This window comes from Zootoca vivipara, chromosome 4 (genome assembly GCF_965207765.1).
Source record: "Zootoca vivipara chromosome 4, rZooViv2.hap1.1, whole genome shotgun sequence".
NCBI lineage: Eukaryota > Metazoa > Chordata > Lepidosauria > Squamata > Lacertidae > Zootoca > Zootoca vivipara.
The window spans coordinates 20852261-20878014 of NC_142587.1; the positions used below are offsets into that span (position 1 = coordinate 20852261).

Here is a 25754-nt window from a genome sequence, read left to right on the forward strand (position 1 = left end):
ATTTTTAGCACTTTTAATTTGTCCAGGGCTTTATGGTGCTTATTGCGTTCAGCCTTGCAAAAGCCACATGGTGCAGACCAACATTGTTCTTCATTCATTTGCACATGCGTGTCTTCTCTCATTTTCACTACACAGCAATAGAAGAATAGAATGGTCTTTTGGATTCCCCCCTGCAACTTAATACATATAGTCAAAAAAACAGACTCTAGTTGAGAGGGGAAAGCACCTGTGTAAAGACAACTCAAATACATAAAGGTATATTTATAAAGGCACTTTTTTGTTGTAGCATCTGTGAGGAGGGGCAAATCATAAGTATCGGGGTGATATATCCAAGAGCAGAAAACGAGACTATACTGTTTTATTCCAAGTCCAGAAAAACAATTCTCAATAAAGACATCTTTATCAAGTCATTTCTAGTCATTTCTTGAAGGTTATGGTTTGTATTTCCCTTTACAGTTCTATATCCGTCCTCTCATTTCATTGGGGAAGGTTTCACAAACATAACTACGTTGCTGTTTTGTTTTATTTTTACCCAATGCTAATTCAGACATTTGGAGTTTGTAATAATGCATTTGTGCATTGCCGGCATTTGTTTAGGGTTGTTTATGCTTGATAATTTTATAAATGAGTCTAAGGGGCTCCATCTTAGTTGTCACTTACTTCCCCCCAATCTTGCATTCTGTCTTATCCTATCCGACAGTAGAATTGAGACTACTCTAATCCCTAGAAGTTTGGAACTAATGAACTAACTGCTGAGCTGCTGCCACGGAGCTTGGTCCCAAGCTATACTGTACTTCACACTCGATTTATTCTCCAGATGGCGAGTCTCTGCTGCCCCGCTGCGAGGGACCACCTCTTCCACTGGAGTGTAAAAGTGGACGGATGTTGTTTTCTTTGCAGATTTGATAATTCAGAGCTGGTAACTTGCGAAGATGATTAGTTATTAACTTTAATGGATGCCAGTTGAACCAACTGCATGCATATTCTCTTTTTTAATTTCAGTGTCTGTTCGTTGTAGCGATGCTTGATTTATCAGCAGTGCCGATGTGGCTGAAATCACAGCGTTCCCCCCCCCCCCATTTAGTAACAGGCCTCACAGGGCACCCAAGCTTCTCATCAATTCAGAGTTAGGTATTAAAATGAGGAAATTAATATGATTATTGGTATAAATTTGCATTTTCAGGATCCCCTCGAACAGATTATAAGTAAACATTGTGTTGATGAATGTGAATACTTCACGTTTTCTTTGCCATCAATCTCCACATTTATAGAGTATGGAACCAGGATGATGATTTTCATAGGCTCATCCCAATTAATTAAACTTGCAGTCATCTCACCTGCTGGATGAAGCACTTTGGTTATGTAGCTGTTTGGGGAATTTACAGTTCTTCTAAATATAAAATATATTTAAACTGTCCTGGTAGGAGTTCTTAATTGACTATAGAATGGGAGGCAGGCAACGTTTTTGAGAGTAAGCTCTGAGTAAAAAAAACATTCGTGTGATCTGTGGGGGGACGGGACTGTAGACTGGTTTCATTGATTCTGGTTTAAACTTGAAACTTGTGTGTGGATAAGATAATGCTAATAGTGTCTTATTGCAGTAAGAGGTCTCTGCCTATACAACATGCTTTTCTCTATTTGGCCGGTTTTGTGTGGAGGCAAGCCACTGGCAAAATCAGAATCTCCTGAGTAACTTTAGCAAAAGCTGAAGCTCTCATTTAGCAGTTCCTTCGTTGCGTTTGTAATAATGGTCCGACAAGATGCGCTACTATAATCTCCTGTTACTTCTTAAGTGTTTTAAAGGGGAAATATCATTGTTCTTTTCTATAAAGGGATTCATTTAAGTACAGTATAGGCATATTTTAAATTGCTTCATTGCATAGCGCTTAGTCTGAAGTTTAATAGAATGGTCTTAAGTAGCGCGGTAAGGCCTCTTTGCCAAAGCTAAGCAGATCTGGGTCTGGACTGTTGTGTGCCTGGATGGAAGACCATAAACTCCATGTTGACTGTGATGGGTTTCATCAGTAAATAAGAGAGGGGTAGAAATGGAATACTGTAAATAAAATAAGTGGAAAATAAATGACACAAAAGTTGACACAAAAGCTTGCCAACTGTCAAAATTAGAGGAAAATGGATTTATTTATTTTTGATCATTTACATCTGTGTCTCACCCTTTGTGCAAAGAACCCAGGGTTATTTTCTTGCTGCGCTGAGAAGCCTGTTCTTCCAGTTGTATGCTTGTGAGCAAACTCAAAAAGCCTTTGTGTTAAGAACTTCTCTTGGTTTTCTAGCAGTTCATTCCTGGCGTCCTAATCCTAAGCACATTTACTGGGAAATAAGCCCCACGACTTTGCATTGTAAATGTGCTCAGAATCAAGGCCTACATATTTAGGATCCAACCCCATGCAAAACACTGCAGCTGTTCCAATTATCATCAGTTACAATGCATACTGCAAAGAAGCTGCCCCCAGCACTGGATTGGATGAGGAGGAGCTGGGGAGTGGTGGAAGAAGAAGCAACACATGTATAAGGCAGCTACAAGTGTCTTCTAAGCCAGAGTATCAATAGGCTTAGATCAGTGGTTCTCAAGGGTGTGGCGAGACATACTGGTGTAGCAGCAAAAGATTGCAAATGCAGACTCTCCAAGCATCCCCATTTCCCAGGGACAGTCCCGGATTTACAGAAGCAGTCCCAGTTTCTGATTTGATCCCAGATTCTGCTTTTTCTCAGGGTGTCCTATTTTCATTGGAGAAATGTTGGAGAGTATGGAGTTATGTGACCCCCAAGCCAAGGAGATAAATAACTATACAACCTTTAGACCAGGCATCCCCAAACTGCGGCCCTCCAGATGTTTTGGGCTACAATTCCCATCACTCCTGACCACTGGTCCTGTTAAGCTAGGGATCATGGGAGTTGTAGGCCAAAACATCTGGAGGGCCGCAGTTTGGGGATGCCTGCTTTAGACATTTGAAGGCAGCCATGCATAGGGAATTTTTCTAATGTTTCTTTTTAAAAAATGTTTTTTTTATATGTTGGAAGCCTGCTCACAGTGGCTGTGGCAGCCCAGTCACATGGGTGGGATATTATTTTTATTTATTTTATTACTGACATCCCTATTTTCACCAGAGACATGTTGGAGGGTATGCAAGTGTGGAAGAAAGATTGAAGGACAAGGAAAGAAGCATTTAAACATTTCAGTGTAGTAGAGTAATAGCCTAGCCTAGTCTTTTTTATTTTAAAAAAATATAGAACCAGAAACAGTTTCCATGCCTCTCTTCAAGAGCATTGGCTATTCTTCTACAGTTCTTCACGACATATTTTCTCAGCTTAGACCAGAAGACATCTGAAGGCAGCCCTGTTTAGGGAAGCTTAATAGAATATTTTATTTTAATATTTTGTTGGAAGCCACCCACAGTGGCTGGGGAAACCCAGCCAGATGGGCGGGGTATAAACAATAAATTATTATTATTATTATTATTATTATTATTATTATTATTATTATTAATGAGATTACCCGACAAATGCAAGCTCACACCTCTTATTCAGCTTATATGCATACCAAAGGTACATATGTAAGAGGCTCACTTATATTTTGGGAAGGATTAATGTTATCATGTAGCTGCATGGTTTTATACTTTCTTAATATCCCATGATCATATATTATAAAGTAGTTGTGTTCTATGTTATTTATCGAGCACTGCTAGTTGTTGTTTATTTTTGTTTTCCAGTGTATCCCTTTTAACTTATTTATTGATACGTATTCATAGCTATACAAACCCATTACAAAGTATCTTTTATTTAATATACAGTAGTACCTCTGGTTACGGACGGGATCTGTTCCAGAGCTTCGGTTGGATCCCAAGGTTTTCACAACCGAAGGTGCCTGTTCTGCATATGCACGGGGCACGGTAGAGCGCTTCTGCGCATGCGCACATGGCGAAACCCAGAAAAATACTTCCGGGTTTGCCGTGTGCGTATCCTAAAGGATACGTAACCAGAGGTGCGCGTAAGTAGAGGTACCACTGTACTAAGATAAAAGAGCTACTTATCCTAAAAAAGAACAAAGTCAGAAAGAAGATACAGCAATAAAAGGAGAGGGAGAGAGAAGGGGAAAGAAAGAAAGGAGAAAGTGTAGAAAATTTGAAAAGGGTAAAAAAAAAAGTAAAATGACTTCCGGCTCTCTGTTCTGCAGAGGCATGTAATTTTCATCCCTTAAAATCCAACCATTCTATGTTCAGTCTTCAAATCCTGATATTGCCTGTTCATTTTCTCTCTCATGCAAAAAGTCCGTAATAAATTTCCAATCCTTGACAAATGTCAGTAATGATTTTTCTCTAAACATGTTAACTTTGCCATCTCAGCCAGATTCAATAATTTTATCAGCCATTCTTCTATAGTGGGTAGGGCTGTATCTTTCCATTTTTGTGCATGTAGCAGTGTCGGCACTGTAGTCATATGCTGGAGTAATGTTCCACAGTCCTTTTCTAACTAGTATGTCCATTAACCCTGGCTTTAATTGAATACAGTGGTACCTTGATGGTTGAACGCCTTAGTCAGAGGTCGGCAATTTTTTCCGTTGGCAGGCCAGATCGCCCACACGCCCGCCACTCTTTCCCCACTGGCTTTCAGAGGCATGGCGGGGGAGGGGTGGCATCTGCGGCTTCCTATTGGCTGCAGGAGCTTCCTACAGCCAATAGGAAGCTGTGACTGCGTCCCGGAAGTCAGTCCCCATGCAGAGCAACCAGCGTGGTGAATCAGTTTAGTTCCGCGTGGGGACTGACCAAGCAGGCGGCAAGGGTCGGGGGCCCTTGGGCCGTATCTGGCCCGCGGTCCGTAGTTTGCGAACCCCTGGCCTTAGTTGTCAAACAAATTGGCTCCTGAATGTCGTAACCCCAGAAGTTGAATGTTCCGATCTGCAAACGTTTTTTGGAAGCCAAATGTCCGACAGGGCTTCTGCGGTTTCTAATTGGCCTTGGTTTTCGAACCGTTTTGGGAGTCGAACGGACTCCCAGAACGGATTAAATTTGAGAACCAAAGCACGACTGTATTAACCTTTAAAATCTGCTGAATCAATTATGTATTTGTATCCAATATTTTTTAGACTTTTTTACATGTCGACCAGGCATGATAAAAAGTCCCTTCATGTTCTTGGCGTTTCCAGCAAACATTTCCAGCAAATTCATGAATAGTTTCTCAGGACTTAAAGACCGGTACACCATTTTATAAAAAATATCTTTAAGATTGTAACACAATTTAAATTTTAGCCCTTACTCCACATATGTTCCCACTGTTCTATCTGTATTGTATAACCAAAAAATAAAAAATAAACGCCCATTTAATCATGCATTGTTTAATCTTTCCTTCTTCCATTTAAATTTTCCCGCAAGATTTATACATTTTTGCAAAATGTATCAAAAATAGGTGTGGCGTGTGCAATTTTTTATTCTGAAAGTGTGGCCCAGAGAAGAAAGTTTGAGAATCCCTGCCGTAGAGTATATTCTTCATTTTCCCCTTACTGGAAAAATAAACTGTAGCTATACAATACAGGCATTGGAGTATTTTCCTCTGGTGTCCTTTCTGATTGAGGGGTTGGGACAGATGCCGTCCTCACTATTAACTTTCTATGAAGGATGCTTCAGTTATACTCCCTACAGCACGGGTAGGCAACCTAAGGCCCGGGGGCTGGATTCGGCCCAATCGCCTTCTCAATCCGGCCTGCGGACGGTCCGTGTGTTTTTACATGAAAAGAATGTGTCCTTTTATTTAAAATGCATCTCTGGGTTATTTGTGTGGCACAGGAATTTGTTCATTATTTCCCCCAAAAAATATAGTCTGGCTCCCCACAAGGTCTGAGGGACAGTGGACTGGCCCCCTGCTGAAAAAGTTTGCTGACCCCTGCCATACAGTGAAAGATGATGAAGACTACTCTACTCTAAGCAATGTTCTGACAATGAAGCAGTTGATGAGCATATTTTCTTATCCAGATTAGTGAACGTGGTGCCCTCTAGACTGTAACTCCCATCATCCATGACCATCGGGTTTGATAGGAATTGAAGTGCAACAACATCTAGGTTCGCTACTCCTGTTCTCTTTTTAGCTGAGAGTTTCAAATATCTTTATATTATATATGCATCCATAGTGAGTGTTTAGTATGGAATTTATTATTACTACTGCTACTAATACTATTACTGTTATTCATTTTTGAGCCTCTAAGTGGCTTGCAAAATTTTAAAAGCATAAACAATAAACGTAACATAAGATCAGGGAAAAAATACATTGCAACAAAAACTATACAATAATCCAGAAAATATACCCAATAAAGCAGTACCGGCAGCATAAAAACTTTGGCAGAAGAATTGTGTCATCAATAAATGCAGAACCATCATTCTTTTGTTAACTCTCTTTTTATATGAGACAGCTGTGTGTGTCTTGAGTTTCCACGTGGTTCTTCCAACTTTTTTCAGAATGCCGAAACTCCCATCTTTTTTAAGAATGAAAGGGCAGCACAATGTCTGCAGGTATAGATGCCTTTTGCACTGATCTGCCATATTTTTTTAAAGAGCAATTTGATGCAGGTGTGACCTGCCAAGAAAATGACCCTATTAAAACACAGCACCCTATTCCAGTGGGTTTCTCATTATGAACTTGTTCATTATTTTTTAATCAATCATTTAAATAGCACTAAAATGGTTTTCTGCCGAGAGAGAGAGAGAGAGAGAGAGAGAGAGAGGGAGGTATAACTATTACACCCAGTGGCGGAACAAGCCACTTGGGCACCTGGAGCGGCACCCGGGGGTGTGCACCCGGGGGGGCGTCGCTACGTGTTTATGAAAGTTTTTAATGTTTGATGTTTTATCGTGTTTTTAATATTCTATTGGGAGCTGCCCAGAGTGGCTGGGGAAACCCAGCCAGATGGGCAGGGTATTATTATTAATAATAATAATGACAGTGATCAGAAATTTTCCCTAATTGTTGTTATTGTTGTTGTTTTATAGCATGCTTATGACTGGGATACCCAGCCAGATGGGCAGCTTAGAAATAAATTACTATTATTATTGGGCACTGTAACACCATAATACAAAAAACCAGCATTATCGTGTTATAGTGGTATACCTCTTTTTCACTTAAATAAAAAGAAGAAGCAGAGATAATTTTTTTTAGCAGGACCATGAAAAGATGTTCACCACATTGGTAGATCATGCACAGAGCTTCAAATCACCATCGTCCACAGCAGCTAAACCTCAACACTTGTATGGACAAAACACAGAAGAATGTACACATGGGGATTCAAAACTCCTGATTGTAGTTTACAATGGAAGACCAATGACCAAGTAGTGTTTGGAGCCATGACACATGGAAAAATCTAGCCTCAAGCCTACCCCTATGGATTTTCTCAAGTTCATTTCATATGGGTTGCTCCACACAGAGCGATCTACGGGGGGGGGGGGATAACAAAAAGGAATATACTGAACATACCTGGAGCTTTTGGAATCCTCAAATTTGTGAAGCTGTGTAATCTATGGTTAGAGCTTAAAAACATTTTGTAAATCACATAAAGTTGCATCTGATAAAGTGATAGCGGGACTTGTTGCTAAGGAATAATAATTTTCTTTAAATGGACAGAGCTAAAATATAATGTTTCTATGAAAATCTATTATCCACCCAACAGATGGCAAGAGCGTATCTCTCACAGTAACACATTTTTCTTCTGAAATATGGAGTAGGAGCGTAACTTGATTGCTGGCTGGTTATTTTGAGGTATGTAGCAGAGGATGTACATATTTGGTTTATGAAAAATACTCACAACAGCAGACTGAGGACGTAGTTTTTACTAAGGCAGCAAACCTGTGTCTGAGCTGTATTCTTCTGACTGCTGGTGGGGGCCCAAAATAATGATCATCAAATGTTTCCCAATATAAAACTATTCTTTCTGCATAGCAGATTGGTAGGGCTGCAGTGTATAGTTGTTAAATTGTTTCCATTAATCTTTGATTAAACTTTGAATTGCCCTCAGTTAATTGGGCAACATGTTTTTAATTAAAATTAAAAATATTTTAAATAGATTGGATCCAAAGTGGAAAGATGACTAGGTCCAGCTCTACCATTGGACAGAGTGAGGCGAATGCCTCAGGCGGCAGCCCTCTGACTGTTGCTTTTAAGCCCTCTTGCCTCTCTCCTCAGTTTGAGAACAGAGTTGTGCATGCCTCATGGCCTAGCCTACTCCCACTTTTCTTTTGACTCAAGCAGCAAAATATCTTGCTTTTCCCCCTGCACGTCTCTAGGAAAAGCCTTTCTAGAGGGCCAGGACACTCCTAAAGAGTGTGGGCTATGTCCCAGGGGACTGCAGTGGCAGAAACACTTTGCAGAGGTACCACTAGCAAGACTTTATATCCACCTGTAAAAATATCATTTGGGGACTCAGCGCCACTTGTGATCACATCACATTGGCTTCTTGTTTTGTTTTGCTTTTTTTTGCAAAGTAGAATAGGGCATGCCTTATCCTTCGGAGCATACTTTGTCTCAGGAGGAGGATATGTGGCTAATCTTATGCCAAATAAGATGTCACGTAATGTTCGGTGCAAACGAGAAGCAATCTCACAATAAGATTTGGGGGGGGGTGTATTTGAGTGTTAAATCACAATGTGCTGCTTTTTCTTATTGGAAGAAACCCCGCTGCTGGATTTTTTAAAGCAAAAGAAGCCATCTCCCAGGCATAGTATGCCGTAATGAGCTGCACTCCTAATTCTACGTACAAGCACTACCATTCTTTATCCATCTGATAGGCATATATTAAAGCTACTGTTTGGGGATATAGGAGTGGTAGCTCCAAGCTGATGATTGTTTGGAGTGTCATTAACTTTCTCCCTGTGTCACACTAACCGGGTGAGGGGCCATTGGTTTATTCTGTCTAAACTTATCCTAATTATTGGTCTCGTAAATCAGTGCACGATAGAGCTGTCTTAAACTGGTCTTGGAGACCTTATCCTGATCAGTCCTGACAACTGTAAGCTACTGTTTCCTCACACTGTTTAACTCGGACCACATTTTGCAGCCTCTTCTGCCTCTACTCCCAAGGTCGGATTGGTATCCGTCTGGTTTAAATCTAATGTTTTCTGTTGTCTCGCTGACTGGCTTTGCTCGGGATACTAACTTTGATGATTTCCCTCCCTCCTCCCTTTCGTTTGCCTGTTTCCTTGATAAGTATTTTGGGGGGCAAATGGCTGCATATTGTTAACACCATTATCCATTCTCTTCCCCCCCCACCCCCTTTCTTTAAAACATTCATCAGTCAGAAGCTTTAAAGTTTTATTAGTACTATAAAAAACTCTTCACAAATGAAATTGCTTTTGATAAGTCTTCATTTTGACAATGAGAATTTGCTAAGGGCTGTTGCCAAGTTGAAGGAATTTGTGTTTTGAAACTGAAATTGGCAGGAAGTCGAGAGTCCAAGCACTTTCTTGCTTTCAGTCTGTCTGAATTTCTGTCTCTGACCCAATAAAAATGTTTTATTTCAGCAACTGCTCAATTATTCAGAAGGAAAACATGGTTCAGATACGCTTACTTTTTCTTCAACTTTTTCTTCTGTGTGTGTCAGTTTGAGCATATATGTTTGGATTTATTTATTTTAAATTGCTTCAGTAAAAGCAGAATGCAGAATGCCCTTTGTGAGAGATTTTTTATTCCTGCAATTATCCTACTCTTCCTACAATGTTTCTGTTATAAGTTAATGAAAAGAAGTCCATGTATGGGCAGTTTAGGAGAGTGTATACAACAAAATGCATAAATAAATACAAATAGTGATATTACTAGTATTTACAAGAAAGTACACTGGAGGAAATATTCTCTTAATGTTGACATTTCAATTTTCCATCTTGGACACAACTCAGACCACAATCCTGTGCACGCTTACCTGGAAGTAAGTCCCACTGAGCTCAATATGACCACTTCCGAGAAGAAATGCAAAGGATGGTGCTGTTAGCAGAGTATATACTGGATTCTTTCCAGTCATGTAATTGTATATATTTCCCCACAAAATTAGTAATGATGACTTAGAAATGGAATAGTAATGACATTGGGTCCATTAAAATCATAACACGCTGCATCAGTTTAATGGCTTTTCATTATTATTTAAAAGATGCTCAAGATTCAGAAAACTGCAATATGTGTACAGTAGAATGTGAAATTAAGGGTTCTTTTTACTTTTTTTATCCCCTCTCAACTCCAGGCAGAAGCAAGAATGACTAGTGTGAAAGCACTTGAAGAATTTGAGTTTGGTCGGACCGAGAAGTGTGTTAGGATCAATTCGGTATCCAGTGGTCTCGCTGAAGAAGATATAAAGATCATTTTGGAATCCAAGGTTCTCCCTACAAGCCTGATGCTTCCAAAAACTGAAAGTGTCGAAGAAATAAGATGGGTGAGTAAATTGGGATTGATCACTATCTCAGCATTAGATTAAGATATTTGCTACTTCGTTTATAAAGAGACTTGTGGATTTAGCTCATGAGGCAAGTAAGAAATATCTCTAGTCACAGTACTAGTTGAAGTCATCCTTACCATCATCTGCTTATTAGTAAACATTAATTAATTAATTAACCAATCAATCCTAGAAGCCTCTTGGATATAGTAAGCAAATTTGGTCCATATTTCAAAGAGCAACCATTGTAGGATATGAGGTGTAGATTGAAATTACATGCAGAACGTGTGTGAAGAGTTTGAATTTTTCAGTAGAATTAACTGGCTTGCATACTGCTTTAATAAGCTGTGCTGCCATTAAGGCAAAGTGAAAATGTTTTAAAATTAGAACAGTTTTTTTCATTGTAGTAAAAACCCCCCTAACTGTCATGTAAATGTATATAGCGTACATGCCCTGGAAGTTGGAAACCATAAGTAGATGGAGGAAACATTTTAGCAACATATGAAAAAATTATGGTGGAGACAAAAAGTAAAGGTCACTCCTTAGGGCAACCAGAAGAACAAACAGGAAGCTTTTAACTAGTGTTTTTAATTAGCACAGATATTATTTCCTGTCCAGTTCTCTATTTCTTCCTTTTTAATTGCTGACAGGTGTGTTTGCGTTTCATGACTGACTTTTCAGCCTATAAAAACCTGAAATGTAAATGGTTGGCATGTCAAATTACTTAAGAAAACTTTGAAATGGGCCTAATTATGCTATAATTGTTCAAATTGTTAAGGTGGGATAAGTTTTATTTAGTGATACCATTATTTCTGAAAAATACCACTAAAGTCGTAATGCTTCATTATCCTGTTTTCATAGTTTGAGGAACACTGAGTGCATGGCAAGGGAGAGATCCATAGAAGGTCTATAAAGAAAAACAAAACTAGACAAATCTGGTAGTTTCTATCCTAACTAGTTCCACATCTAACCCTAAACTTATCTTTTTAGCCTTTAAGGTGCCATAAGGCTCTTGGCTGTTTTTGCATACCCAAGACGTTGAACTATCATCAATGACTGTATCTGAAGAAGTGTGCATGCACACGAAAGCTCATACCAAAATATAAACTTAGTTGGTCTTTAAGGTGCTACTGAAGGAATTTTTTTATTTTGCTTCGACTCAGACCAACACGGCTACCTACCTGTAACTAAATTCATTACATGTTAGTGGGGGCAGGAAACACAACCTTTTTCAGATGCTGGGAAAATGGAAGTCCAGCTACGTAGAAATATCCAAAAAGAATAGTTCTGTTATGTTTTCAGTAACGCTGTCTCCAAAGTGGCACAATCTTTTACTAAGGAAGATCCACAAGGCCTCTTTGTTGATTTTATACAGTGGACTCACACAGTTCTGTAACCAGTTTGGTGGTTATGAATATTCATCTTGCCATTCCAGCGAAGGCCTTTGGTGTTACCCAATATGTTTTACCTTGATGTGAGAACTTCAGGCTTTCTTTCTAATTCATGCTAAGAGGAACATGCTCCACATTTCCTCATCTCTGATTTTTTTTAATTTCCAACCGTTTTCCCTTCTGGAAATAAACCAGCATCAACCTTTTGACACTTCCCTACCTCTGTTAAAGTCTTCTGTCTAGGGAGACTGATCAAGTTCACTGATATTTCTGGCCTTGTTTTAAGTGGCTAGTGAAATGGAAAGTTCTCTCTCTCTCTTTTTGCTGTTTATTTTTTCCCCTTCATTTTTATTTATGTGAAGCATAAAACCTGGAGGCTGATGCACAACTAAAAGATGGGCTTACTTGTTTTCTTTTGTGTGAGAATCTCCTGCTTTCCTTTTGTCCCTAGTATGGGTACTTGTTTGACTGGCATGGCTTATTGGACTATAACAAGCGTAACTCTCGCTCCTTTGTCATGGGACAATTCTCCCACAAATCCTGAACAGTGGGCATTCTTCCCCACACACTATTGGGTGTGCACTGGAATTGAAAGCATTGCTAAGGCCTGCTACTTCATCCCCTCCCCAAGCTTTGTTTCCCCCCTCCCCCTTTTTTTCTCTACCCCCTCTCACTGAAATGAACACTTTACCAGGCCGGAAACATTTAATCGTCTCCTTTTGAAAAAAATTAATTGAAACTTCTCAACTAGTTGCCTTTTGTATTTGGTGCTTAAAAAAAATAATTAAAAAATTAAAGGAAGAGGAGGAAATTCGGGACAAGCATTGCTTGATTAAAAACTCTCCCTTGCAAGTTGCAAAATAAAATGCATTAAAAAGAAAGATCTAAATAAACAAACAAGCAGATGGGGTGGTTTTTTATTTTTAAATGGCTCAGCACGCAAAAGGGTTGCCAACTTAAAATTAACCATACCTGCTAAATTGTTTTGTTTTGTTTTTTAATTATCAAGGCCAGACAAAGGCATATGTTGGCTTTGTTTTATTATTATCATGATGTGATTTTGTGCACCTTTCCCTGGGAGTAAGCCCAGCTGAACACAATGGGGCTTCCTGCCACGTAAACATGGGTAGGACCAGGCTGCAAGTGTCTCCCCCCCCCCCCCCCCCGCAATTCCTTTGCATTACACGCCATACATTTGAATGGCAGGCTCTCTCTTAATTCCTTATATATATTCTGTTGCACACCAGCCTGTGGAAAGGTTTGACAGCCAACTGTGACGACACCACAGGCACGCACACGCACACACACACACACAGTGAGGATTCACCCTCCCAAAAAAACCAGCATTACAGCAAGGTATGATTTATTTTGGGCTTAATGTAAAGTTACTGCAAATTGGTTGGAAGCTTTTTAAAGATTTCGGTGATTAGATTTCCCTTTCTTTTGGGGAGGGGTGAAGTTGGAGGGGGAGCTAAAAGAGGAAATAACACCTCTAATCCAGCTTCTGGTAAATAGGCTGCCAGCTTTTAAAATGAGTTTCCTTTCTATTAGTCAGAATATTATGCTAAGCCTTAAGCATTAGTTTTTTATGTTGCCATAGCAGCCTTATTCCTGCAGGGTTGTGACCTGCGATGATTACAGTACAAAGCTTATAGGGTCTTGAAACCCCCTTTGAAGATGAAAAGTCTTTGATGGTTTATATTTATGCAAATCTCTTAGATATGATTTACCCAACTGAGACTGAATGGAGAGATGATTAAAATTCCCTTTTCCTTTGATATCCATTAATGGTTAAATATTCCTTAAATATAAAATTGATGCATTTCCCCCCCCCCTGTCTTTATTGACTAAAATTTCTTTAGCATACCTGTGATATGTTTATCTCCCAACACATTACTAGATCTAGACAGACATAATAGATTTACAATATACAGAGGTAGCTTTTCCTCCCCCTCCCTTCTCTTTTGAAAGGGAGAGAGAGGGAGAAGGGGGGGGGGGAATCTGTACAAGAGCTTTTGTAATGTTTCCAGATGATAGATTTTGGAATTTGGGCTACCCCACCGGCAGCTCAGAGCTAGCTGTGAACTGGTCTCATGGAAAAAATTGGAGAGCTTTGGTCTTCAAAGAATTAAACTTCCTTTTTAAAGGCCCTTCCTAGGTAAGCTAAAAAAAAAATGAAGAAAAGACCTCTGGAACAAAGGGTAACGGTGCCATAATGAATAATGTGGGTCCCACTTTGGAAGGCTGGGGAACATTCACAGCCGTTGTCAGTGTCAGACATGAAACAAAACAGAATGTCAGGTATATCAATACTACTTTGTTTTTAAGAGCCTGGTGATTTGCATTTAACTAAGTCAGGGTGATAGGTGTTAGGCAAATATTTTTGCAACTAAAACTTCACACATCAAAATATACAGTACTGTAATGCGGACATTCTAAAGAAGATAGGCCTAAGAGAATAGACCTTTTTGAAAGCTCGGCAGTTTTCTTTTTTATTTACCCCCACCCCACCCCCACCCCCACCTCAGTACCCCAGGCTTTGTTTTCTCTGTTTATTTGTATTTCACTTCAATGGAAAGTTTAGATAGTCATACCATTTTATAGATTTTATTTTATTTTAAATGAAACTGATCATTTCCCTCTACAATGCTTAGTTTACAGAGAAATTTGAACACCACTTAAAAGGTCGGGTACTTGTAGAAGCTATGAATTTCCTCCCTTTTGTGGAAACAGCAATGGGCTTACTCAATTTTAAGGTAAGAAACATCGATATAATTTAGTTGGCTTTTCTGCTTAAAGCCATATATCCATTGAATAAGTCACATAACTAGAAAAAGGTGGGTTAAAATGCCATAGCATTTGTTAAATCCATTTTGTATTTTATATGAATGCATTCATCACCCAAAATATTTGCTGAAATTCCAGCACCACATAAAACAGTCGCATCCTACATAATAAAATAAAAAAATTCCTTCAGTAGCACCTTAAAGACCAACTAAGTTTTTATTTTGGTATGAGCTTTCGTGTGCATGCACACTTCTTCTTTCGTGCATGCACACGAAAGCTCATACCAAAATAAAAACTTAGTTGGTCTTTAAGGTGCTACTGAAGGAATTTTTTTATTTTACTTCGATCCAGACCAACACGGCTACCTACCTGTAATCCTACATAATAGTTCTCTCCTGTCCTATTTTGGCATTTCTTTTTTATTTCCTTTAAATCCAATAAACATGTGTGAAAAGATATAGCGGCTGTCAAATTTTTATTATTATTTAGGAGTTTTATTCTAATATCTTAAGAGCACCTCTTCTATGAAGTTCTGAGAGCTGATAACATTTACAACCACACACACAGAGCCCTTTGCAGTCAATGGTAAAAAAAAATGTACCTTCTGTTTTCTACAGCCCAATACTGTATATGCACAAAAAATGGCATTAAGGATTGTGGAGTTCTTCATCTGCCCTCCAAAAATGTTATTTCTTTTCTCTTCCCTCATCTTTTGCAATGTGAACTTGATGTTTGACCAAATACATGCAAATGGCCTCCTATTCTTGGCATCCAGCCTGTGTGTTTCTGTGGAGGAAAGATATTAACAATGATGAAATTGAAACTAGAGTGCGCCACAGCCATGCCAAGGTTTCCTGGAAAAGTTTTGTGTTATTAGAAGGAGCTGCTGGGAGGCCCTTGTGGCTACCACGTTGATAGGCACCGCATTTTTAACAGCACGTTTGAAAGATAGTTTTTGGCTTAAATTTAAAGGATTTCTAAATATACAAGTTCATATCTAGCCAAGATTTTACTTAATGGTTTGGGTTTTTTTACTGGTTTTTATTTTCAAATTCACACACACACACACACACACACACACACACACAAAAGGGTTAGTAAAGTCAGCGCCGAAAAATACCAGCTAGCATCCAACATCCTGGTGATAGGATTTGTATGAACCACAGCATATAAAAACAGGTATATTAGCAACAGTAATCATAATAAAATAAACTGTAGCTCTCTGCTTTTGCAGGCAAATTCTAGCTAGCTATGAAGCATTTCAGTTTGCAACATTATTATTTTTTAAAAAAAGAACAACAATTACACGAACATTACAAAGATTAATGCATTTAGCAAATCCCAAGGTGTTGCTTTTCAAATTATGTTCTATGCTACTTGTTGCACCTTATATATCCTAGAATCGTATTAGTTTCATTGTGTAGTTTTTACCATTGGTTAGCAGCCCCACCCTATGCTGCCCATTAAATAGCGATTAGAAGATTGCTGATGGACTGTCATGGCAGATGCAATGTATTAAACCAAAGATACTCCAGTCATGGTTCTATGCAGGTATTATTCATGGGGTGGGGGAAGGATTCTTAAGCTATATGCAGTGTCCACTTTCGTAAATATAATACACTGCTTACAGTTATCATTCAAAGGTTGTTGCCACAGGACAAAGCTTTGTCCTAAATGCAAGGACAAAATTGTATATATGTATTCTGTGCTTTAAGTTATAATGGATAGATCTGCATTTAAAGTATACTTTTTGTGCAGATGTGTAATTTATTATTATTATTTATTTCTCGCCCATTATGCAAGAAGAGTCTTGACAGCAGCCCCTGTTCCCAAGGAATTAATGTAACTGACGATTAGTATCTTTCTGGTGGTGAAAATTATTTTAAACAGCCTGCTGCTTACGTTTAACATTTTTGTTCCATTTAAAGGAAGTTTGCGAAGAAACTCTGAGGACAGGACCCCGAATTGGCCTTCGTTTGGATGGAGTTGTCTTTGGAGGCGAGGATTTCCGTGCCAGCATAGGTGCTTCCATCCCCCCCCCCCATTAAATCAACAGTACAGTATTACAATAACAGAATGTCCACAATACTAACAACAATTATATTTTCTGCCACAGACCTATAGGTACTGTCTCATTTAGCCCACTAAAATCAGTGGGATTAAATACATCTAACTCTTTGCTGGAGTGTGGCCATTATTTAAAAAAATGGAGCCCACTGCTTGCATATACCTCTGCCTTTACTAACTTAGCAGGTATACATTTATTTGTGTTGTCTCCTGTACATCTTCCTAATTCTAAAACCTATTACAGCCGTGCTTTTACATAAACATATTATGCTTATTGCTCTCCAGCTAAAAAATAAAATGCAGTGACTGTTGAAATCATGAGACTAATTTTGTAATGTTGGTGCATAAAGAAGCCTATTGTTAATACTCTAGATAGTTTTAACAATCTCTTGCATGCTTAGTTCTGTTTTAGTGCATGCATCTAAACACTTCCTCCAGGAAAGCAGCCACACCTCAGTGCCTTTCTGCCTTGTGATGTCACAATTTCTACAAAAACGACGTCAGTGTCAGAATCTCATTTCTGTATTACGTTGCTACGGTATGACAGACATATCTGCTAAATATGCACCCTCTGATCTGGTTCATCTAATCACAACTTTCTGAGTGCAATTCACATAAAAGGAAGCAATATTTTAAATAATGAGGCATAACAAAGCCTTCATTTATTCCTGATAAGGTGGCAAGCAAGGTCAAAACAGTGATGCTCAAGACAAGAGAACAGATTATTATTTTTTCACACAAGTGTACATGTGAGAATAGATGCATTAAGAGGTATCAGATACTCTTTGGGTTCAGCAGGTTTTGTAGATGGTTTTTTTTAAAAACAAACAAACAACAACACTCAGAAGTCAATCATAGTTATCGGCTGTTTCAACCAAGGGTTTGGGCATGAACATTTATCTTAGGCTAAAATTTTAACTCAATGGACTTCTTTCAAAGTAATGTGTGTAAGATCAAAGTACTGAGACAGAAATTTTTTATTTTTAAAGCTAAAGCTGTATTTCTACCACTTATTTCAGCCCCACTGAAATAAATGGGACTATTCTAGATTAAATGGTTGGAACATCTCAGTGACCATCAAATTGGTGCTTTTTGGTGCAATAAATATAGATATCAGCAAATTACTACAAATATGCAAAGCAAATTAAGGGTGTTATTATTAGTACCAGAACTATAAAGTGGTTAACAGCTTGGAACCAATTTATCTGAAGGATTGCCTTACCTCTATATATGTCCACTCAACTCCTTCAATCTGCTGAATCAGTGCCACGTAACGTTCAATCCACATGCTCAATGATGGTTTGGTGTGGCAGCACCCATCCACTGGAACTCCCTGCCCATTGATATTAGACAGGTGCCTTTGCTGTCTTGTTTTTGAAACTTGCTAAAAGCTTCATTTAGGCAAGTCTATAAATTTGACAATTATTTTAATATGTATTTTATTACGCGTATTTTTATACTGCTGATTACATCTATACGTTAAGAATTTCTAGGTCAACTCATCGGATTTTCTTAAAGATATATTTTATGCCCACTTAGAGACTTTGCTGATTAAGCAGTATAGAAATAAGTGTTCAGTAAAATAAAAATAAAAACCTAATTCAAGATCCAGAAGGAAGAGCATCTTCAGATGCAGTTTATCTCCAACTCAACTTGCTTATTTCTGGCTCAGTTGGGCTCAGCCATCTTTAGGTTCCCCCAAACCAGCTCGGCTGAAGACATTCCTGTCCTGTGTGACTTGCTCAGCCAGCCGAGCCAAGGCCTGTGCAAGTCCCCCCAAAAGGGCGTTCTGGGGCATGGCAGGGGCAGGACAAGAGAGAAGGAATTTAGGCTGGATCCTAAAGCCATTCAGGTCAGTCACATGCCTTGGCAATACAGCATTTTAATGGTTTGTTTTCCCTCTTTCTGGCTTAGGGAATGGGATTTGGATCTGGTGAAACTTTGCACCAGCTTCTTGTGCATAGGATTGCTCCCTACACAAAGCTTAATGCTCTGGCACTAAGGCTTGATTTTTTAAAAAACGACCAATGTTTCATTTCACTCAGAAACAGAAAGAAAAGGGTTTTTTGCAGAAGCAGCTTTAATATTTTGTCTCCAGCAACAAAATATCTTTGCAGCTGCTGCACAGAAATTTGGAGAACAAAGCTCTTCAATATTTTCCTGTCTGTCTTTCGGAAAAAGGACGACAAAGGTAACGTTAAGTAAATTTCTGCTGCGAATATTTTTAAAAAACCTGTTTTCTCAACTGTCCACTATTTCTTTTCAGGTTCAACAAGTAGTAAAGAAACCCACGATATTCTATATGCCAGGCAAAAAATTGTTGTCACAGCAAAGGCTTTTGGCTTGCAGGCCATTGACCTTGTATTTATCAACTTTCATGATGAAGAGGGACTCCGTAAGCAGTCAAGAGAGGGTGCCTTAATGGGTTTTACCGGTATGGCTTTTACATATATATTTATATATATAGTATATATGTATAATAATTGCTAGCAGGTCCAAAATACTGAAACGTAGCAGAAACAACCAGCCCCACCCAAACAATATTCAAGAATATATTTATAGAGAGCTGCAGCATTCTCACTTCGGCATCTACGTTCTCAAATTTAAACTTGCACTAAAAGATGGGAGGAGGTGTGGTTTATACATATCTTCCCTTAAAGCATCCTGCTTTCACAAGAGAGCACCCACAAGCATCCCTCCCCCCCCATCACCACCCATAAAGATTTAAAAAGTAGGCTCCCTTCACCCTTGGTTTAAAATGTATTATCTCTTCTCCTTAATCATAAAACAGCCGTGTTCTGCAGCACAGACCCCCTGTTTGTCTCCTTACGCTGACTGGTGGAGGAGCAGAGAAGTCCAAACGCTATAAAACGTTTTCACAATTACTTTTGCCTGTAAAACGCCAGGTGGAAAATTCCAAGTGCAAAACGAGGCCCTTAAAGAGTCTTTCAACAAGTCACACCCAAGTGCGTTACTCATTTTATGATTTAGGGAAAGTAAAGTATAAATGAAGACTGCGGTATAAACATAAAAGCCTCCTGCTCTCGCAGGTTAGAGGAAACACAATATTGGCTGAAAACCTTGCACACCACTCGGTTTCCAATTCACGTATGCCTGTGGGTGTACATTTATGCAAAAAATAAAATTAAAAAATGCTGCCGTTGCATTTCGGGAATCACTTTTTTAAAAAGCGTTTTTAACAAATTTGAATAAAACGTCCTCTACTTCTGACATCTGCTAATCACAGCTATACATTCATTTCAATAAATGGACAAAAATCCCGATAGTCCACATTTTTATTATGAAGTGCTAGAGCTTAAACCCCCCCCACACACACACAACAACCCAATATGCTAATTAGGCTATGATAGTTATTTTCTTGTCAGTCTTTCCTTTGAGTTGCTTTCCCCAATTCTGGCTTGCTTCCCAGTAATTGCCTGTTCACCTGATGGTACTGGCAAGGCAGTGTGATCAGCAGGCTTCTTGCAGCCAATCCCTGTAACACAGACATTTCACCAGTGATTGGTGCGCTAGATCATGCAGGCGCCCCTATGAGATGCGATACATAACAAAGATTGCAGCTTTATGATAGGAATCAGCTACTTGGCTTGCATACAAAGATTACAGCGTTCTTTAACCGCAGCAGTACCAATGTTTCAGTAATACCTTTCAATCAAGATGGGCATGTGACATTTTTACAGATAGGTAGGTCTGTAAGACTGGGGAGCAGGGACCTCTCTGAAGCTCTTAATCTAGTAAGAAGTGCATTCTTAAAATAAAAAGTTCAAAATCCCTCTTGGTTCCTGGAGGAAATGCAACTTGAAGAACCATTTAAAGCACCAACCTAGCTATCAATAATGACCAAGGAGAAGGAGACTTGTGGCACCTTAATGGTGTTATTGCATTTCAGCTTCTGTCCCTGAAAGCTTGTGTTATAATAAACATGTTAAGTTTTTTTAAGTGCCTCAAGACTCTTCCTTGTTTTTGCTGCCAGAGAGATCTGCTTGCCAGAAATATTATCAAGAACAACAGGCTAATACTCTTCCATCCCAAATACTACTACAAGAATTACTTGGGGCACTTTCCAGACAAAGGCATGCATCAAAGTGCCTACTGTTTCCTTTAACCAACCAACCTTCAAGGCTTTGTCACACTCATGTTAAAGTCAATGACTGAAATCCAAAACAGTACACATGCACAAAAGCTTATTTGCTCTCAACTGTCTGCGGCAGATTAGAATACCACTTGAAGACTCCCTCCAAAAGCTGGAGGCCTTCTAGAGCAGAGCAACACAGGAATCTGTCTTCTATCAGGCCAGAGTGTTGGTTTGTCAAGACCAGTATGGACTGTGTACTGATAGGTGTCTTTGCCATCACCTATTTGTTTGTTTTTAACTGGAAATACCAGGGGTTGAAGCTGGAACCTTTAGCAAACGACTGAGCTATGGTTCCTTCCCATGAGACAAGGGAATGCTACTGAAAGCTTTAAAAAAAATATTCATCATCATCTCCTCTTCTGAGCACAGAAATGCTTTGTATGTTTGCACAGGCCCCTTTAGAGCCTGAATACTGAAAATGTACTAATAGGCACTCGACCCATCACCTGCTCTTGATGAACCAAGTGCTGACAAGCCCAAACTCTTTTATTCCAGACTAAGTAATGTGTATCCTGGTTATGTTTCTCAAATTCACTAACATCAATATTCCACATGATTTGGAGTGAATACAATAATTTATGATAACTTTCTACTTGTGAAAATGAAGCAGGCAATCTGTCTCCAAAGTACACACTTTTGGAGGTATGTAGCTGCCTATATAATACCAAGATCGCTAGACCCAGGTTAAGTGGAGAAGGTGAATTTTAGTTCACCTCGTGCTCACACAATGAAAGCAATTTAAAATGTGATAGAAGGCTGGATTCCCTTACCCCAGAGCCTTCCACTTAATGTTTTTGGGAGCATATAATCCTTTATGTAATACATTTTTATTCTAATTAATATGGCACATATTCCTAATCACCAAAGTAGATCAAATTAGCAAATTCAGCACCATTTTGAAGGGTGGTGTTTTTGAGGGATTTTGAAAAGAAGAAATTCTCCCTTTTCACCTCCCTCAAATCATCTTGACTAAAGTGTGTCAAGCCGAATTTTCTACTATGAACATATTGGCATTTTCATCTATTGGAATTAAAAATAGCTTATGTTGCTAAAAGGCATGATGAATACTTTCTGATGAAGTTACTAGGATTTCTATGTGATAAGCATTGCTCCACGTAGCAGCTGCTATCATGTGAGGAGCTGTTCCAGTGTGGATTAAATGCATTTCACTATGCCACTGCAAACTTTTCTTTACCCTCATTTGCCATGGCATGGAAAAACTAACACCATCTGTGGGGTAAACCGCTTTACACAAATGGCTCATCATATGATAACAGCCACCACCTACAGTGATTTGAAGTGGAGTCCATGTGGCAGCTGCTCTGAGAGATCTGCTTATAGGGCGAGATAGAATTTTTTATAATAATAAAAAATAAACCAGTAAATAAATGTTGACAAGCTTCAAGGCAAGATATCTAAAGCAAAAACAGATGAGTGTTGTTGCTGCTCTTTACTCAGTGAATCCCCATTCATCTCGGTGGCACCTGTGTATGAATAATAAAGGGCACAGAAGATCACTAAATTGTGCCCTTAGCTGTTATCTGTGGGATAAAGGTAAAGGTAAAGGGACCCCTGACCATAAGGTCCAGTCGTGACCGACTCTGGGGTTGCGCGCTCATCTCGCATTATTGGCCGAGGGAGCCGGCATACAGCTTCCAGGTCATGTGGCCAGCATGACAAAGCCGCTTCTGGTGAACCAGAGCAGCACATGGAAATGCCATTTACCTTCCCGCTGTAGCGGTTCCTATTTATCTACTTGCATTTTGACGTGCTTTCTAACTGCTAGGTTGGCAGGAGCTGGGACCAAGCAACGGGAGCTCACCCCGTCACAGGGATTCGAACCGCCGACCTTCTGATCAGCAAGCCCTAGGCTCAGTGGTTTAACCACAGCGCCACATTCACAGGCAAAAACACATATGGGGCTCGAGAGGATTAAATATAATTAATATAATTAATATAATATATAATATATCCTCCTACCAATCCCTATCATTATCAACATTTTTGTCATGCAGAACTGAATGAGCAAAGCATTTCATCTGTCTAATTCAAGATGGCAGGGATAGTGTCTGTCCAAAAAGTTGCTGAACATCAACCCCAGCTGGCATGGCCAATGTTCAGGAGTTTTTGAACCTGTGGTCCTAAACATTTGGAAGGCCTGAGGTTGGGGAAGAGTCTCCTGTAATGTAATAATCAGGTTAGCCATTTGACCGCCCCCCCTCCCCACCGCCAAGAGTTATCTTACCTCTAGCAGTTCAGGATTAGCAAACCAGTCATCCCTAAATCAAAATTTAAAATGTACTCACAAAGGAGAACTCTTTATTATACACCTCCTCTACCTGCTCTCTACTTCACTTGCTCTCTCGTTTGGTTATGTTCATAGCTTTTAAATATGGCTTTAATCCTATGTTAGGCCTCTCTGACTCTATTTAAAAGGTAAAGGGACCCCTGACCATTAGGTCCAGCCACGGACAACTCTGGGATTGCGGCGCTCATCACGCTTTGCTGGCCGAGGGAGCCGCTGTTTGTCCGCAGACAGGTTTCGGGTCATGTGGCCAGCATGACTAACCGCTTCTGGCGAACCGTTTACCTTCCCACTGAAGCGGTACCTATTTATCTACTTGCACTTTGACGTGCTTTCAAACTGCTAGGTTGGCAGGAGCAGGGACCGAGCAACGGGAGCTCACCCCATCACGGGGATTCAAACAGCTGACCTTCTGATCGACAAGCCCTAGGATCTGTGGCTTAGACGACAGCGCCACCTGTTCCCCTGACTCTATTTAGGATTAAGCTAAATGTTAGTTCGCTGTATTAGTCAATGATATATCCAGACAGGTGTAGAGTTGTTGCCAGAGTGCTCACTGCTTCCCATGCCCTCTGGTAATGTGTGGATGACGATGATATTTGTGTAGGAAAGAACTTAATCATTGACATGACTACCACATTAGCATTGGCCACAAAAGCCACAGAATTATGGCTCCAACATCTCATTGAAGAAATATATGAATTTGTCTCCCAGGTTTTCACCCAAAAGGTTATAGAAATGTGTTTTCCAAACGTTACAAGCAAAACATTCAACAGTGCCTAAATCCAGTCTCTCACAATGCTTAGTCCACACATCAACGGTTCGAAAGGGATCACTTCTCAAAAGTGAGAAGTGCCTTAGTAAAACATTTACAATGGGACTATGGTAGACTTCATGCAACATGACCATGAAGTTTCATTTGGCATTCCCTAAACGATAAACGCTGCATTTCTTGTATATGGAGTAATCCTATGCATGAGAAGCTGGGCTAAACCAAGCCGGTCTAAGTTAAGCCAGCGTAAATTTATGTGATGGGGTCATGAAGAGTCAGACACGACTAAACGACTAAACAACAACAAATTTACACCAGATCCAAAACCTGTTCAGCAGGGGGGCTGCTGCAGCTCTGCCTGAGCCTCACTGGGGGGAAACAAGCCTTTAAAATAGTGCTATATACCAGGTCATGTGACAAAGCTGAACAGCCTTAAACAGAGGCAAAACTTGGCTTTATTTCACTTTCCAGTATTTCAAAGACCGTTTGGCACACACACCCCTGCGCATTTGGGTACACACACACACAGGCTGGGAGCCTCAGTGGCACCCCTCTGGAGGCTTCACCCAGGGCAAAAAACCTGGCCAGCCCCCCCCCCCCAAGCTACAGCTCTGCCTTAGGAGCCAACCAGTGGTGGCTGGTGCCCACCAACCCCTGAAATATTTCTTTTGGGGGAACCTACACCAGTCTTAGCCAAGCTTCAACTGAGCTGGGATAAGCTTGTTACTCCAGCATCCTTGCCCAGCTGAGCCAGAGGTACGCTACATCCTAAGCTACTCACCCCAGCGGATCTTGCCATAGGATTGCACCCATGTTTTCAGCCATAATTATGAAGAGCAGTTGTTGTTTTTAACGGGTCTGTTTTCTGGTAGCTTACCACTTACAAGTCTGTGTAACCCACAAGTTTTATTTCAGGATGCTCTCTGTATAAATGTCTTATCGGCTGTAATCATGTTTACATACATAAAAATTGTAAACCCTGGAATGACACTTTAACAGCTGACTTAGTCATTATAGCTACTCCACTGCAACATGCTGGGAAGCCAAATATAAATATGAAGCACTATAGGGTCCCCACCCCCATTTTTACAATCTTTTGTAGAAGACAAAAAATGACACCATCACAGAATTACATAAAAGACTTGACAGGTATTGATTTAAAGCATGATATATCAAATGGTACTGCAAAAAGGATTTCGTGGCCATAAATTTTAATGCCTTCCAGCTCTGCAACCTCTCTCTAACTTGTCAATAACAACTGTTTGGTTTATAATATTTCCCTTGTTTCACCATGACACTAAAGTCCATTATACACTTGTTTGGGTACACAAGGTGTAACAAAAGGCAACCGAGGCCATAAATCAAAGGTTTTAATTTTTTTTACTGAGGTCACACATTTAAACAGGTTAAAGCCCTTACATTATATATCATCAGTGCAAAATACCTTTTTTAAAAACCTAATTGAGCAGTATTTTGGGCCTTCTTTCTCATAGTGCTGAACTTTGTCTTTAAATATATATTTTCTATATTTTGTAATGAACTACTTATACGAATTCAGTTTCTAAATTTACATTTTGTCTATTACAAGTAAAGCAGAATAAAAACTAAAAACTATGGTATATTCACCATAGTAGTATAATTTGAAATTTCTCTCAATTTTAGAAAATGACACTTCTTTCTGCAGATAGAACAGATTATTGAATTACACTAATTTATTCAATGTAATTCCTTTTTTAAAATTAGGATTTTTAAAGATGTGAAACTTATGAGAGCATCTCAATCTCACGTTATGAATATTCAGGTTGCAAAACGCGAAAATGTAATTAAAAATGAAATATGATGAAGCATCTTATGGTATAACT

The 25754-nt window shown here is 39.4% G+C and overlaps 1 protein-coding gene across 3 annotated transcripts in view; it reads left to right on the plus strand.

Annotated features, from left to right (window-relative positions):
- Window positions 1-25754, plus strand: part of CLYBL (citramalyl-CoA lyase) — a 193085-nt gene that overhangs the window by 154068 nt on the left and 13263 nt on the right. For all 3 annotated transcript variants that reach the window (XM_088667547.1, XM_035114469.3, XM_088667548.1), the window contains 4 exons: window positions 10226-10414; window positions 14460-14561; window positions 16521-16614; window positions 18926-19093. In XM_088667547.1, the coding sequence (XP_088523673.1) occupies window positions 10226-10414; window positions 14460-14561; window positions 16521-16614; window positions 18926-19093 (553 nt within the window). The remainder of the gene's footprint in view (window positions 1-10225; window positions 10415-14459; window positions 14562-16520; window positions 16615-18925; window positions 19094-25754) is intronic.